Source organism: Prionailurus viverrinus, chromosome X (genome assembly GCF_022837055.1).
Source record: "Prionailurus viverrinus isolate Anna chromosome X, UM_Priviv_1.0, whole genome shotgun sequence".
Lineage (NCBI taxonomy): Eukaryota > Metazoa > Chordata > Mammalia > Carnivora > Felidae > Prionailurus > Prionailurus viverrinus.
In genome coordinates, this window is record NC_062579.1 from 79,214,281 (window position 1) to 79,226,978 (window position 12,698).

Below are 12,698 nucleotides of genomic sequence, written 5' to 3' on the forward strand. Positions count from 1 at the left end.
TACTTATTTGAAACATCATTCAGGAAGATTGCACTGTGTTCTACTTGATTACCAAGCAAGGAGAATTATTTCCTTTTGAAACAATCAGTTCATTATTGTAGAAACAAGAATGAGAGATCAGTTTTTAAAAAAAATATTTTATGACCTAATTATGATACCTTAAGTATATTCAAAAAATAGTATTTTTAGCTAAATGCCCTAGTGTCTTGACCCATTAAAACAGTAAGGACTCTAATAAAATGGAGGGGAGTGTCTTCTGAAACAGAATGCACTAAAAATGCAATTTTTCCAAGAGCTCCAAAGTACAAAACCTGTAATGCTACAAGGGAGCCATGTGTGCTAAAGAATATCTGGTTACTGCAGGAATCTTCTGAGAAGCAAGGGAATTACCTCTGAGGCTTTCTGGGTTTACAGCAGTCCACCTCTATTCTAAACAGATGTTTTTAGACAACTTTCTTCCTTGAAATTTCTTTTTCTCTCTTCCTTCATCTCTTTTCTGATTCAATTGCTCATGCAAGTGCCCAGGGAACGCATTAAATTTGCTTTTCGCCTCTGGATCCCCATTTTAGTTTTAAGGATTGTTGTTGCTGAGACATGGCCTCAAGCACTTGGCCTGAGTGCGCTGGGTTTGGCAAGTATAGTTTCTGACCTTATTTTCTTGTAACTTGCTAATTTAGAGAAATAATAAAGGAATGTAATTGTTCATTTCTCAGAGAAATACTACTAATGTGGCAATTTATGTAGTTTAAAATTGATCACATTGTTTTAACATCATAAAATTAACGAATTCTTAGATATTGCTTAATATTTCATATTATGTCACCTGATACATCTCTCATGTCTGAATTGTGTATTGAAGATATTTTATGATTATATAATTTAGATAAGAAATTCTACATTTTTGTGAAGGGAGAATGGCTGTTTTATTTCAAGCAGTGATGAATATTATAAAGTTGCCCTTGTAAACATTTCAAGCTCAAGCTTTTTTTAAAGCTAAATTTCTATTTCTGATGTAAATTAATTGTGTAGATAACCAGTGATTGTGTATTTGTTAGTTGGTTCACATATTCATCACTAAAGTATTCATTAGTGTGCTGAAATGAATCTGTAGTCCAACTCTGTAACAAGTAACGTTTCTTTTATCATTATACACACTTTGTTAAATTTCAACAATTTTTCCTGTGTTGGAAATATCTCTCTGCTTTTTTTCAAACAAAGTTTTCTAAAGTACACTATTTAAACAGTGATGTCTTTATGACATGGAAAAGGCTCTTTTCAAAGAGAGCATGGTGTTTAATATTAAAATGTTAGATAGCATGCTGTTTAATATTAAAATAGAAGTTTCTTTTCCTCCCTGCACTTCAAACCCCTTTTTGATCTTTATTGCTCAGTCAAGCTGCTTCAATTAAAGTAGTAGTGATAAAATGTTGGACATATAAATCTTTATGAAACATAATTCCAGCCCCTGGAAATCATTATACCACAGAATATCATCATTTTACCTGATTCCTTGGGAATTGGCATGATGCTCACCTTCAATGCTGAAGCCCTTTCTATGGAAGCAAATGAACAACTCTTCAAGAAGATTCTTGAGGTGTGGAAAAACATACCATCTTCAGTAGGTATGTACAAAATTTTTTCTTTTTCATATGATCCTATAGAAACTTCTGTTTTCTGAAATATCACATTTCCTCAAGGCATATAGGGTTAATTTAGGATACTGCATACTCACTAAGTTGTGTGTGTTTGCCATATGCTTAATGAATTCACAAGGCTACTACAAAGAGTCTAATTTCAACTGCTTTAGTTGTTCATGTGCAATAATCATAAAATTAAAATAAGAAAGGAATTCCTTTCCACAATAATCCATAATTTTATTTTAATTCCCTTTGGTTGCAGATTTTATGCAGATGTTGGAAATGCTTCATTCCCTCACACTGATGTTAGGGGGTTACCTTTATCTTAGGAGACTGCCAAATAATCATAAAAGAAGAGCAGAATATCTCTATTTCATATAGTAAATAGTTATCTGTTTAGAGAATGATAATCCTGTGAAGAATCAAATACAAACTAAATATGTGACATGTTGGTTATCACTAAGATTTCATCGTCCTTCATTTATGTAAGAGATAAATATGACTAGCTGGAATGCCTATTAGGTACTATCCAGGTGGCAACATAAAGAAAACTGACTTCATCTTCATCAGGCCAGAACATTGTTTTCTTCTTGACCAATGCAGGACTGCTCATCTGCAAAATATGAATAACTTGAGACTCTTGTGTATGTTTCTGAGGTTTGGTGACTACAAAGGTGATTGTAGATAAGAAACAGAATGCATATGAACAGGAAAGTATTAGGGAGAATAGGAAGATTTGATGGAGGGCAAATGATTCTGAAAGGAAGAGGAGATTAATGAAGCAAATAAAGGGGAAGGGGGAAGGAGAAGTAAAGGGAGGGAGGGAAGGAGGGAGAGAGAGAGAGAGAGTAGGGTAATTTGTCTGTTAAAGAGTTGGAAGCTTCTGAAATCTTTATGAAATGGTTAAGTGTGATTCCCATGTGGCTTTAAGGACCAGTTTGAAAGAACTGCTTTTTAATGGACTTTTTTTCATTATGGGATGATGGCACTTTGCATTGCATTTGCAGAATCCTTTCTTTTTGCACACAGTGTTAAGCATTGTCCTGAAAACCTCTTCCAATTTCTTCAAATAGGTAAGAACTCCCAAAGGGTTTAAAACCATTTTCAGTGACAGAGGTAAATGCTTATAATTGACAGACCTGGGACAAAAGAAACTGAAAAATGAATCTTGTTCTAACCTTTACAATGGTACATTTGCAATCAATATGTTAATCAGAAATTGAAATAAGGAAATTAAGCTGAAATGGGAAACTGGGCAAACCCCTATATTTATGCCACTGGACAATCATAGGAATCAAAGGGTCTTAAAATGTCATCTCATAAGCTCTTGTCCTTAGGCAGGACAACTTCTGATGTAAAACAAAAAGCTATTTTAAGTTGCAAGAATTTGAAAAATGTATCTCTCCATGTAAAATAAAGTATGGCACTATAAGAATGTGATATTTTGGTTTGTGTATTAGGGGTATTTTGAGAATATACTAAAGACTACAGTATAACACTGATATTAAGGAAATCAATTTCTCCTTCTGTCTAAAAACAACTGCTTTGTTATTTAAAACTAACCTAGATCCAGATTTCCCCAATCTAAAATTTACATTACCTTGAGATATAATAAATATTTTCAATAATAAGATCATTGATTTGTATTTTCAAACAAATAAATAGAGGCTTAGCATTCACAGCAGGTATCACTAAACATACCCACTCCAAATCATTGGATCCCATTTCATAAGCAAGCTAGCTCAGTAGCTAGGTTAAATGGCAAATTAGTGTTTTTCAGAATTAAGGTGAAAATTGTATAATTCCATATGAACTGTGTGCTTGGACTCAGAAAGTACCCTGTGTGTTAAATTTAGAATTGTTTGCTCTGTGTGGTTGTTGACAAAAATAACAATTTTAATAAAGTATTCATATAGGTGAAAAAATTCAAATCTGGGTAGACTTCATCTATTACTTGTTTCCATCAATCAGGTCATGGATTCCCCTCAATTACTTTGTATCTGGAGTGATTTTAATTCTAGTCTGAAACTAGACTTAAGTCTTCTTCCAGGAGAGCCATTTGTCTGAATAAAAATACAACTATAAAATATAATTGCACAAAAAAGTGCAATTATAATTTAATTACAATCTTGTAGTCAACTTCATACACAAAAATACTTTGAATTATAATGGAAAGGAGGCAAGAGATAATAAATGCTTAGTAGGTTTTAGTTGAGGAATTCTAAATGCCTCACACTGTGCCTATAGAAAGTCACTTTAATCAAGTTTAATAATTTTTTCATGTGTCCTTTAATGCATATTTAATTTTTACATATATAGGCCAGGTAAATTTTGGCTTAAAGGTATTCTAGGACTTTTGACAATGATAAAAATTTTAAGACTATATTATAATAACTCAGAGTTTATTGTGCTTAGAATAAAATGGAGGGGTGCCTAGGAGGGTCAGTCAGTTGAACATCTGACTCTTATTTCAGCTCAGCTCATGATCCCAGAGTTGTGGAATTGAGTCCCATGTCAGGCTCAGTGCTAAGCATGGAGCTACTTAAGATTCTTTCTCTCTCTCTCTCTCCCTCTGCCCCTCTCCTCTGAACTTGTACTCTCTCTGTCTAAAAAAAAATATTTTAAAAATAAGAAAATGGGAAGTCTAATGAACTGAATTCTGATTTTAGTCATGTTAATATAGGAATGGAGGTGCCTTATTTTGGTGTTCTCTAGACTATTTCAGCTTGACATAAAATTTTGATATTATTTTAAGTGCAGGATTGGATTTATTTATGGAAATTTGCTTTCCTATAAAGTACATAAAATCAAAGTAAATATTAAACATTTAACAATAATACTGCTCCCTGTGTCAGAAAATACCTTACAGCACCAGATGACTATATAGCTAGTTACATAATTAGGTTTTTCTGCTTTAAGCAATTTTCATAATTTTTTAATTGAAATTCAGTTAACGTACAATGTTATATTAGTTTCAGGTGTACAACATAGTGATTTTACAATTCTATACATTACTCAATGCTCACCACGATAAGTGTAGTCATTATCTGTCAACATACAACTGTCATAATCTTTACTGTCACCAAGTGACACAGAGTCCAAAAGTTAAAATCTTAATAAAATTTCCTGAATAAGATTGAGCCTAAACAGTATCAAATTAGGTGTAGTTCTGTTTATAATGTGGTGATTCATTGACTTCCATTAGAGTTGCTAAAGTCATTATCTGAGCAAGTCATTTTTCAACAGTTTTAATTTTGAAGTTAATCAGGTTTTTATGTATGTCACTTGAGCATAAATACAAACCCTTATGGAATGCTATACCTCAACTAGACTGTAAGATAAAAAAAAATGGCTGTCAGTTGATTTGACTTTTTACAAACAGGAGAGAATTAACACTTTGCTTTTTCTGTGGTATTAGGGTATATGAATACAAAAGTTAATTGAGATCTAATTACTCAACATTGATCACAATTGTAACAGTAGATAGCTTGCATGAATACCACTGCTGAGCAGCATAATGGGCAGATGACTAACTGCAGAAGGAGGGAAAAAAGAATATTTTTACCTGAACTATAATAATGAGCTTCTTAATAATCAAATGTTGACTGCTTTTCTGCTTTTTAAATTTTTATTGCAGCTTTTGAGTGTACACAGCGAACCACAGGATGGGGCCAAAAGGCCATTGAAGTCCGCTCTTTGCAATCAAGGGTTCTGGAAAGTGAACTGAAGCGCAGGTCAATTAAGAAGCTGAGATTTCTGTGTACCCGAGGTGACAAGGTATTGTTTATATCCCCTAGTTACAGCAAAAATAAAGCACACAATGAAAATTAAACAAGGAAATCCAATGCCTTCTGTCCATAAATATATTTATGACATAATTCCCAAGTTGGCAAACTATTGATGAAAACAGTTTTTTATTTTGCAGTAGTAATATCAATTTGGTAAATGATGATAATTTGATTTGAAAAATTTTTTTTCTAAAAAAGTAAAAATCCTAATTATGTCCTAAGAAAAACTTAACCATTATATTGTGTGATGCAAAATCCATTATTGCCTTTGATGCACAGTTCTGTTCATATTTGTATTAATGATAATTTGAAACAGAATGCTTGAGTAAATCTGTCTTTTATAGTTTTCAACATAATTCAATAATAGAAGAAAAAAGTATTTATGTTTCCCAAACACCTAACATGTGGTAGAGTTTGTGCTAAATACTCACAACATTACTTTAATCTTCACAAGTGGGTATTATTTCCATTTTAAAGGTAAGAAAAATAAAGTTAAGATTTGTCAATTTTTGTGTAGTGTGATCATTTTTAACAACCAATTCAGATACTTTAAATGGAAAAAATGCATTGTATAAAATCATTACAGTCTCTACATATTATGAGAAATAATAGCATGAAAAAATAATCCTAATAAAATTATGAAACATCCACCTTTGGAAGACATTGCAGAGGATTCAAATGAATATTAGAACAACCAGGGTAAAGCATTGTGCATCAAAGAAAAATACTGGTTTGCAATATGACGGGATATACATGGGAAGAATCAGTGTTTGAGGTCAGATGGTCTTAGCATGCAGTACCGGCTCGGCCACATAACTAGGTATAAGAACCTGGAAGTTTGATTTATCTTCCTGACCCTTAGTTCCTTCATCTCCCAAATGGAAATATCAAAAACTGCTTTGGTAACAATTTTGACAATTAGTGTTAATGTGCATATAGTAAGCATATCATATACTGCCTGTATATAAAATGTGTTAAGTCAAGGGTAGCTAGTGTTATCATCATCATCATCACCATCATCATCACCATCATCAATATCAAAACTCTTCTAAGTATATTCATTGTGGATGTATAAAGCCTTAGTCCTAACAAGGAGGCCTCCATTTGCTATTTATATTCATGTTCTGTTTTAATTTTCTGTATGGCACAGACCATATTCATAAGACATGTTCCTCTCTAGGCTGATTAATTTAACTCATACTATCAATGTATTGATGTCATGTCCATTCCACTGAAATGGAAAATCCCACAAAATAGAAAGTTTCAGTAGCCATTTAAACACCGTTAACAATGCCAAACAACATTGTTTAATACATTTCCTTGTATTAAAAGAAAAAGTAAAGCCAACTTGAGTAAAAGATTTTTTTTAAGCAAAGGGGAATCCTTAACCAAAACAAATCAAGAATATCAGCAGATAAATGCCGCAACAAAAACCTAATTTTATTTAACTATACGAAGTACAGTTATATAGAATACGGTAAAAGATTATTTTTAAATATATAATTTAGACTCTGTACCAATTTAAAGTCTTTTTCTTTCAGGAAATCCTGTTCTGAAAAAAAATGTATGGCTTAATAATTTTAATTGGTTGATGAAGAACAAATGAAATTATAGTTGTATCTGTAAAATATCAGATAACAATGTATAAAATATTTACTGATGGTGTCTCTTTCTCTCTTTCTAAAGCTATTTTTTACCTCTACCCTGCGCAATCGCCACAGCCGGGTTTATTTCATGACCCTTGGAAAACTTGAAGAGCTCCAAAGCATTTATGATGTTTAGAAGGTTCCAGTGATTTATTACAACATTTACAAACATCATAAGTATGAAATCTGCATCTTAAAATTTCTGAGATTAAATGAGCATTCAGTTTTATTGTTAGGGAAAAATTAAATCAGATACTTTACTTTTAATGTAGCACAAAATAGTTCTAATGAGAAATGCAGCTTTATATATAAAATTAACTATAGCAAGCTCTGTGTACTCCAATGGTGTACAATGTCTTTTGCACAAACTTTGTAACTTTTGTTACTGTGAACTCAAATATTACTCTTAGTACAGTTTGGACAGTATCTATATTCAGATATTACTACATGGAGTAAAGAAACCTGTAATGAGTTAGATTCCAAGTAGCTCTCAAAATAATTGGCCCTGAGTGAGGTTTTTCAGAAAGAAATAAAAATAGCAACAAACTATATGCAAACTTGCAAAGTCATATAAAGAACCAAAAGTTAGATTATTAAATGAAAATAATAAGAACTATGCTACAAACAAGACTAAGGCTGAACAACCTGCATGCCTAGAGAAAACTACAGTGATAAAGGGGAAAAGGCCACCCATTTCCTTGCTGTTCCTTGACAGTTAAGCCCCCAGTCAGAGACCAGTTGTGTTTTTTTCATACCATGTTCAGCTGGTTTTCTCCTGATAAGAAGGAAGAAAGTCTTAGATGCTTGATGTTCCTCAGAACCCCTGAAGATGTGCAATAGCTGTTTGTTTGTTTGTTTGTTTGTTTGTTTGTTTAAACCACCAAATAATACACTTGCAAGCCTGAATACAGGACTAAACTCCTATACACATGTACTGTAGAATGAGTTGAGTTTTTTTTTTAATACTTTAAAATAGGCGTCAAATTCTAACCCCCAAAGACAGATTGGTTGATTTATAAAAATTCTTATCTGGCCAAAAGTGGGACCATCAGACAACATGGAATATTTTCCCAATCCTAGATTGAACTACATAAGAAGTTCCCCTCAGTTATTAAACAAAAAGAACAAAATACAACAACAAAAAAACTTTGGCTGCTAATACTTTTTTTTTCCCATTTCTATTTCTGTAAAATAAGAAATTAATCTAAAAATGATAAGTCCACATGTAGGGACTTAATGTTTAGGTAAAAAAAAAAAGAAAAAGAAAAAACCATTTTGAAAAAAATGCAACTTTCATCAAATTTAGAGTAGTGAAAATCATGTTAGTCCATCACCCAATATGTTATAGACGCCATAGGTAGGTGGTGTTTGGTCACCTATGGTAACTGCTACCTGGTGAAAACCATAATTTCTGCATATCCATCCTCAATACCATGGTTAGTTCTGGGGCAAGAATAAGCAACAGAACTACCACAAAGTATACCTCAGTATAATTCCTCTAGTTCTGCTTCAAGAGTATGAAGACAGTGCTAGTGGGATAATAGTTTTCAAACTACCTGTTTAACCAAAATACAAAATCAGCTGACTATGTGTGATTTCGTGATAGCACATTATTTCTTGGTGCCTTGGTGACAAGAATGATGATTTGGATTTTCCTAACAACTTACATCAAGAGTGTAGTAGCTCAAAATGAGAACTTAGGAGAACCTGAATCCATGAATTACAGAAATAAATGTGATTCACATCTCTGTTACTGTGACACAATAATGTGATCCTAAAACTGGCTTATCCTTGAGTGTTTACAACTCGAATGACTTTTTAAATGCAGTAGTTTAAAGAGGAAACATTTATGTCAAATTATTTCCTTAGAAGCAGTCTTCATTATTATAAATTTGTACACCAAAAAGGCCATGGGGGAACTTTGTGCAAGTACCTCATTGCTGAGCAAATGGAGCTTGCTATGTTTGCATTTCAGAAAATTCTTTCATTTAAGTAGTATGTAGAATCAAGTCTTTTAAAAATTCATTTTTCTTCATAATATTTACTCAAAGTTAAGATTAGAGAAATAAGTTTCATCTTAAAATCATATTTTTAAGGCAGTAAGACAGTAAACTAGTTTAGGAAATCAACTCCCATTGTGCTCTGTGGCTGTTATTCTAGTAAAACATAGACCATGGTGAACTGAATCTACAGAGATGTACCAAAGTAAACAAACAAGAAAAATTGCAGACGTGTAGCTGAACTTTAAAGGATAAGGTGTTAACAAAGAAAGGAAGCTGGCACACATCACAAAGGGAGATTGAAATGTTGGATAGCCAAATAGAAAGGATTGAAAATATTTAAAGTGGTGTATAAATAATGAATATCTCAAATTTTGATGTTATTCCATCTGGAATTTGTATACCCTTTGCCAGCTGAAACAAGAAAGTGAAGGGGTAATTAAATTTCATAGTCTGTGCACAGTAATGGAAGAAATTATATCTATACCTCACCTTGTAGATCAGCACTTGGCAGTCCCAGCTCATTACAGAAGCAATGGTGGGGTAATCCTGGCTAGCCAATTCTCCTAGCCCTGTGATTGAAAGCATGAAAGTTCTATCAGGTTGTGAGTAGCATTGGGACAAAATACAGTTTTATTTTAGTGTACTTTAGTTTTTTTCACCAAAGCTCTTGTCCAAAATAAAAGGCATTGTTGGAAATATTCAAAAACTAAAAAATTATGTATGAAGAGGGCTAACAAGAAAAGCTGTGAGTGATTAGGTCTGTTGAAGTAAGGGAAGAGCTCAGAGGAAATAGTAGGAAAGGATAATCGTTTAGATAGTAAAATAGGCAAAGCAGAAATCACACACGTACATGCATACACATATACATACACACATGCAAACCATTAGAATGCATAATTTTAATATTTTCAGTGCTACCAGTTTCTAGATAAAATAATCACTGTGTTTTCTGCCAGCACTCATTTAATTGAAACAGTATTCATAAAACCAGGAATAATGCCACATGCACTCAATGGGATCTTTTAAATACTCTTCAATTATTTTTTTAAATGTGCCTATTTAAATCAATTTGTATTCGATATGTGCTTTAACTTAAAAAATTATTGAAATAATCTTTGAGACTGCTAATTGTTTCATCAGAAAGTCTGCAATGAACCATGTTCAACCTCTAAAAATAAACATTTTAAAAATTATTGAATTATATCATTATTTGAAATATGCTTGTCTAATGCCTCAGAATTAGGATTCATTCAGGGACTATTCATTTCTTTAAATTATGTAATAAGGCACTGATTGGAAGTTGTCAGAGGTTCTACTTGTTGTTCCATTAGGAATTCTGGGCAAGGAAATTTATAATGATATGGCTAAAATTTTTCTGGGTATACTGGTGGCTGGAATTAGAAACCAATTAATTTTCCTCCAAATATGTGGGAATTTACACAGACACACAGTATCACATGGCATGGGTAAAACCCAAGGAAGTTTTAATGTTGACCCCATTCCCATCCCACCCCAGTGTCCTGAAATCCAGTGGAGAAGAGGAGAAACCTTATCCATAGAAAGGAATAAAATATTTATAATTTCTTAGCATTCAAGAAAGGGTTTAGTGCAGGCTGATGGTCAAAAATGGAAGATGGAGTAATTACAGCAGGTTGTCAAGGAAGATGAGTCCTTCAGTTGGGAACAGAAGAGGAATAGCACTTCTCTCAAGCAGGTCACAGAACCATCAGAGACCTGGCCCCATGAATATCCTATTGTCTTGGGACATTATGGAGAGAAGTTTATCAAGCTTTCCCATTAGGGCCGGCTGAGTGTGGTTCTAATTTGTCAAGTGTGGCAAGGTGTTCATTAGTTGGGTTACCTAGACATGACAAGCTCATCCAGGCTTTTACAGTCTAAATTCTCAGTGCTTCTATGATCAAATTGACTCCTTCAGCTTGATATTTACAGCCCACAGACTTCAACTATTTTAAGGGGCACAGAGCCATGGAATAAAAATACCATCACAGATTGGAATTGGATGACCCAAGGCTGAAAGAGGGCATTATCCTAGGAACCCTTTACCAAAGCATAGGAACAGGGTAGGTCATGAGTAGAAGTTGCTATTAGTAATGTTATCATTCTTGAAAAAAGCAGTGGGTTTACATACTCCAATACCACACTTCTATTAACTGAATATTTTCCAACACTATGACTTCCAATATAATAGCACCTTTTTATTTACAGGGCCTTTGGCCCTCAAGGAATTCAAGTTTCTGAAGATAATAAAGTCATTGTGTATAGCCACTGTTTAATCCCAAAAATTAAATAGAAGGTAGCTAATGAATTAAAGGCCAAACATGTATTAGAAAACATTGTCATGGTGCCTGGGTGGCTCAGTGGGTTAAGCTTCTGACTTCAGCTGAGGTGTGATCTCACAGTTTGTGAGTTCGAGCCTCATGCCAGGCTCTGTGCTGACAGCCCAGAGCCTGGAGTCTGCTTCAGATTCTGTCTCCCTCTCTCACTGCCCCTCCCCCACTCCTCTCTCTCTCTCTCTCTCTCTCTCAAAAAAAAAATAAACATTAAAAATAAGAAAACGGTGTCACATGCCATGTCTTATGTTGTTCACAACCATTTCAACTAATTTAAAAAAGTAGTTCCTGAGGGAGTAAAACTTATTCTATATGGATTTATATTTTTAGAAGCTAGTCCACACCATACTGTGTAGATGAATGCAAAATGAGGTTGGGGATTAAGTTTTTCTAATAGCTTTGCCACCCTTTATGTCAAAGTGACTCGTTTGGTGCTTAGCATACAACAAAGATTCATAAAAACATGAATTGAAAAGGAGAAATTGACCTTTTTTGCCTTGATTTTCTTAGTGCTATTTTATTTGCAAAAGTTTAAAATTAAAATTCACAAATCCATTTGTTTCACCAAAGTGCCATCTATATTCAGATGACCAAAGAGTAATGACCTATGTGGGGTAATTTCCAATGATTTTACCCTATAAACCTAAAATGAAACAAAGAATAAGTCAAGATAAAATTAAAATTTGCAGTGTCTCCTCAAGTTTTGTTTACCTTTATTTTTTTGGATTTTTTTGATTTTTTTTATTGTTGTATAATTAAGATACACTGTTAAATTAGTTTCATGTGTACAATATAGTGATTCAACAATTCTATACATTACTCAGTGTTCATCACAGTGGGTATACTCTTAATCCCCTTTTATCTATTTCACCCATACCCCACCTCCTGCATTACCTTTAAAAGCAATACATGAGGTCCATCGAGCCTGGGCTCATCACTGGACAGAATCTGTTGGTATTGGCCAGTCCTCTACTTTTCTGACTGTGGACTAGATTTCCCATAAGTTTCAGTGGTTTGAGTCAGCTTTTCCCACTTTCTTTCCTGTGCCAGAGTTTGTGGGAGTGTCTCCTTTGTGGAGGGAGGAGTGCAAAGGTCCCAGTGGACATGGGAAAATGGCAAAATGCATTGGTGTTGGAGTGAAGATGATAAGGGTGAAGCCTGGTACCAGATGTGTGTTGTGATTTGCCCTAATCCTTGAAATGCTGCTGCTACACGGTCACATGAATTTTTCTGGGTTGGGCTGGTGCCCAGCTACAGTCTCTGGATACCAGCA

General features: G+C 33.7%; 1 protein-coding gene across 1 annotated transcript in view; it reads left to right on the plus strand.

The window, feature by feature from the left end:
* Positions 1 to 10,218, plus strand: part of NRK (Nik related kinase) — a 158,945-nt gene extending 148,727 nt beyond the window's left edge. The window contains exons 27-29 of the mRNA XM_047843920.1: positions 1,463 to 1,622; positions 5,275 to 5,414; positions 7,112 to 10,218. Of these exons, the coding sequence (XP_047699876.1) occupies positions 1,463 to 1,622; positions 5,275 to 5,414; positions 7,112 to 7,207 (396 nt within the window). The 3' untranslated portion in view covers positions 7,208 to 10,218. The remainder of the gene's footprint in view (positions 1 to 1,462; positions 1,623 to 5,274; positions 5,415 to 7,111) is intronic.
* The last annotated feature ends 2,480 nt before the right edge of the window (positions 10,219 to 12,698 follow it).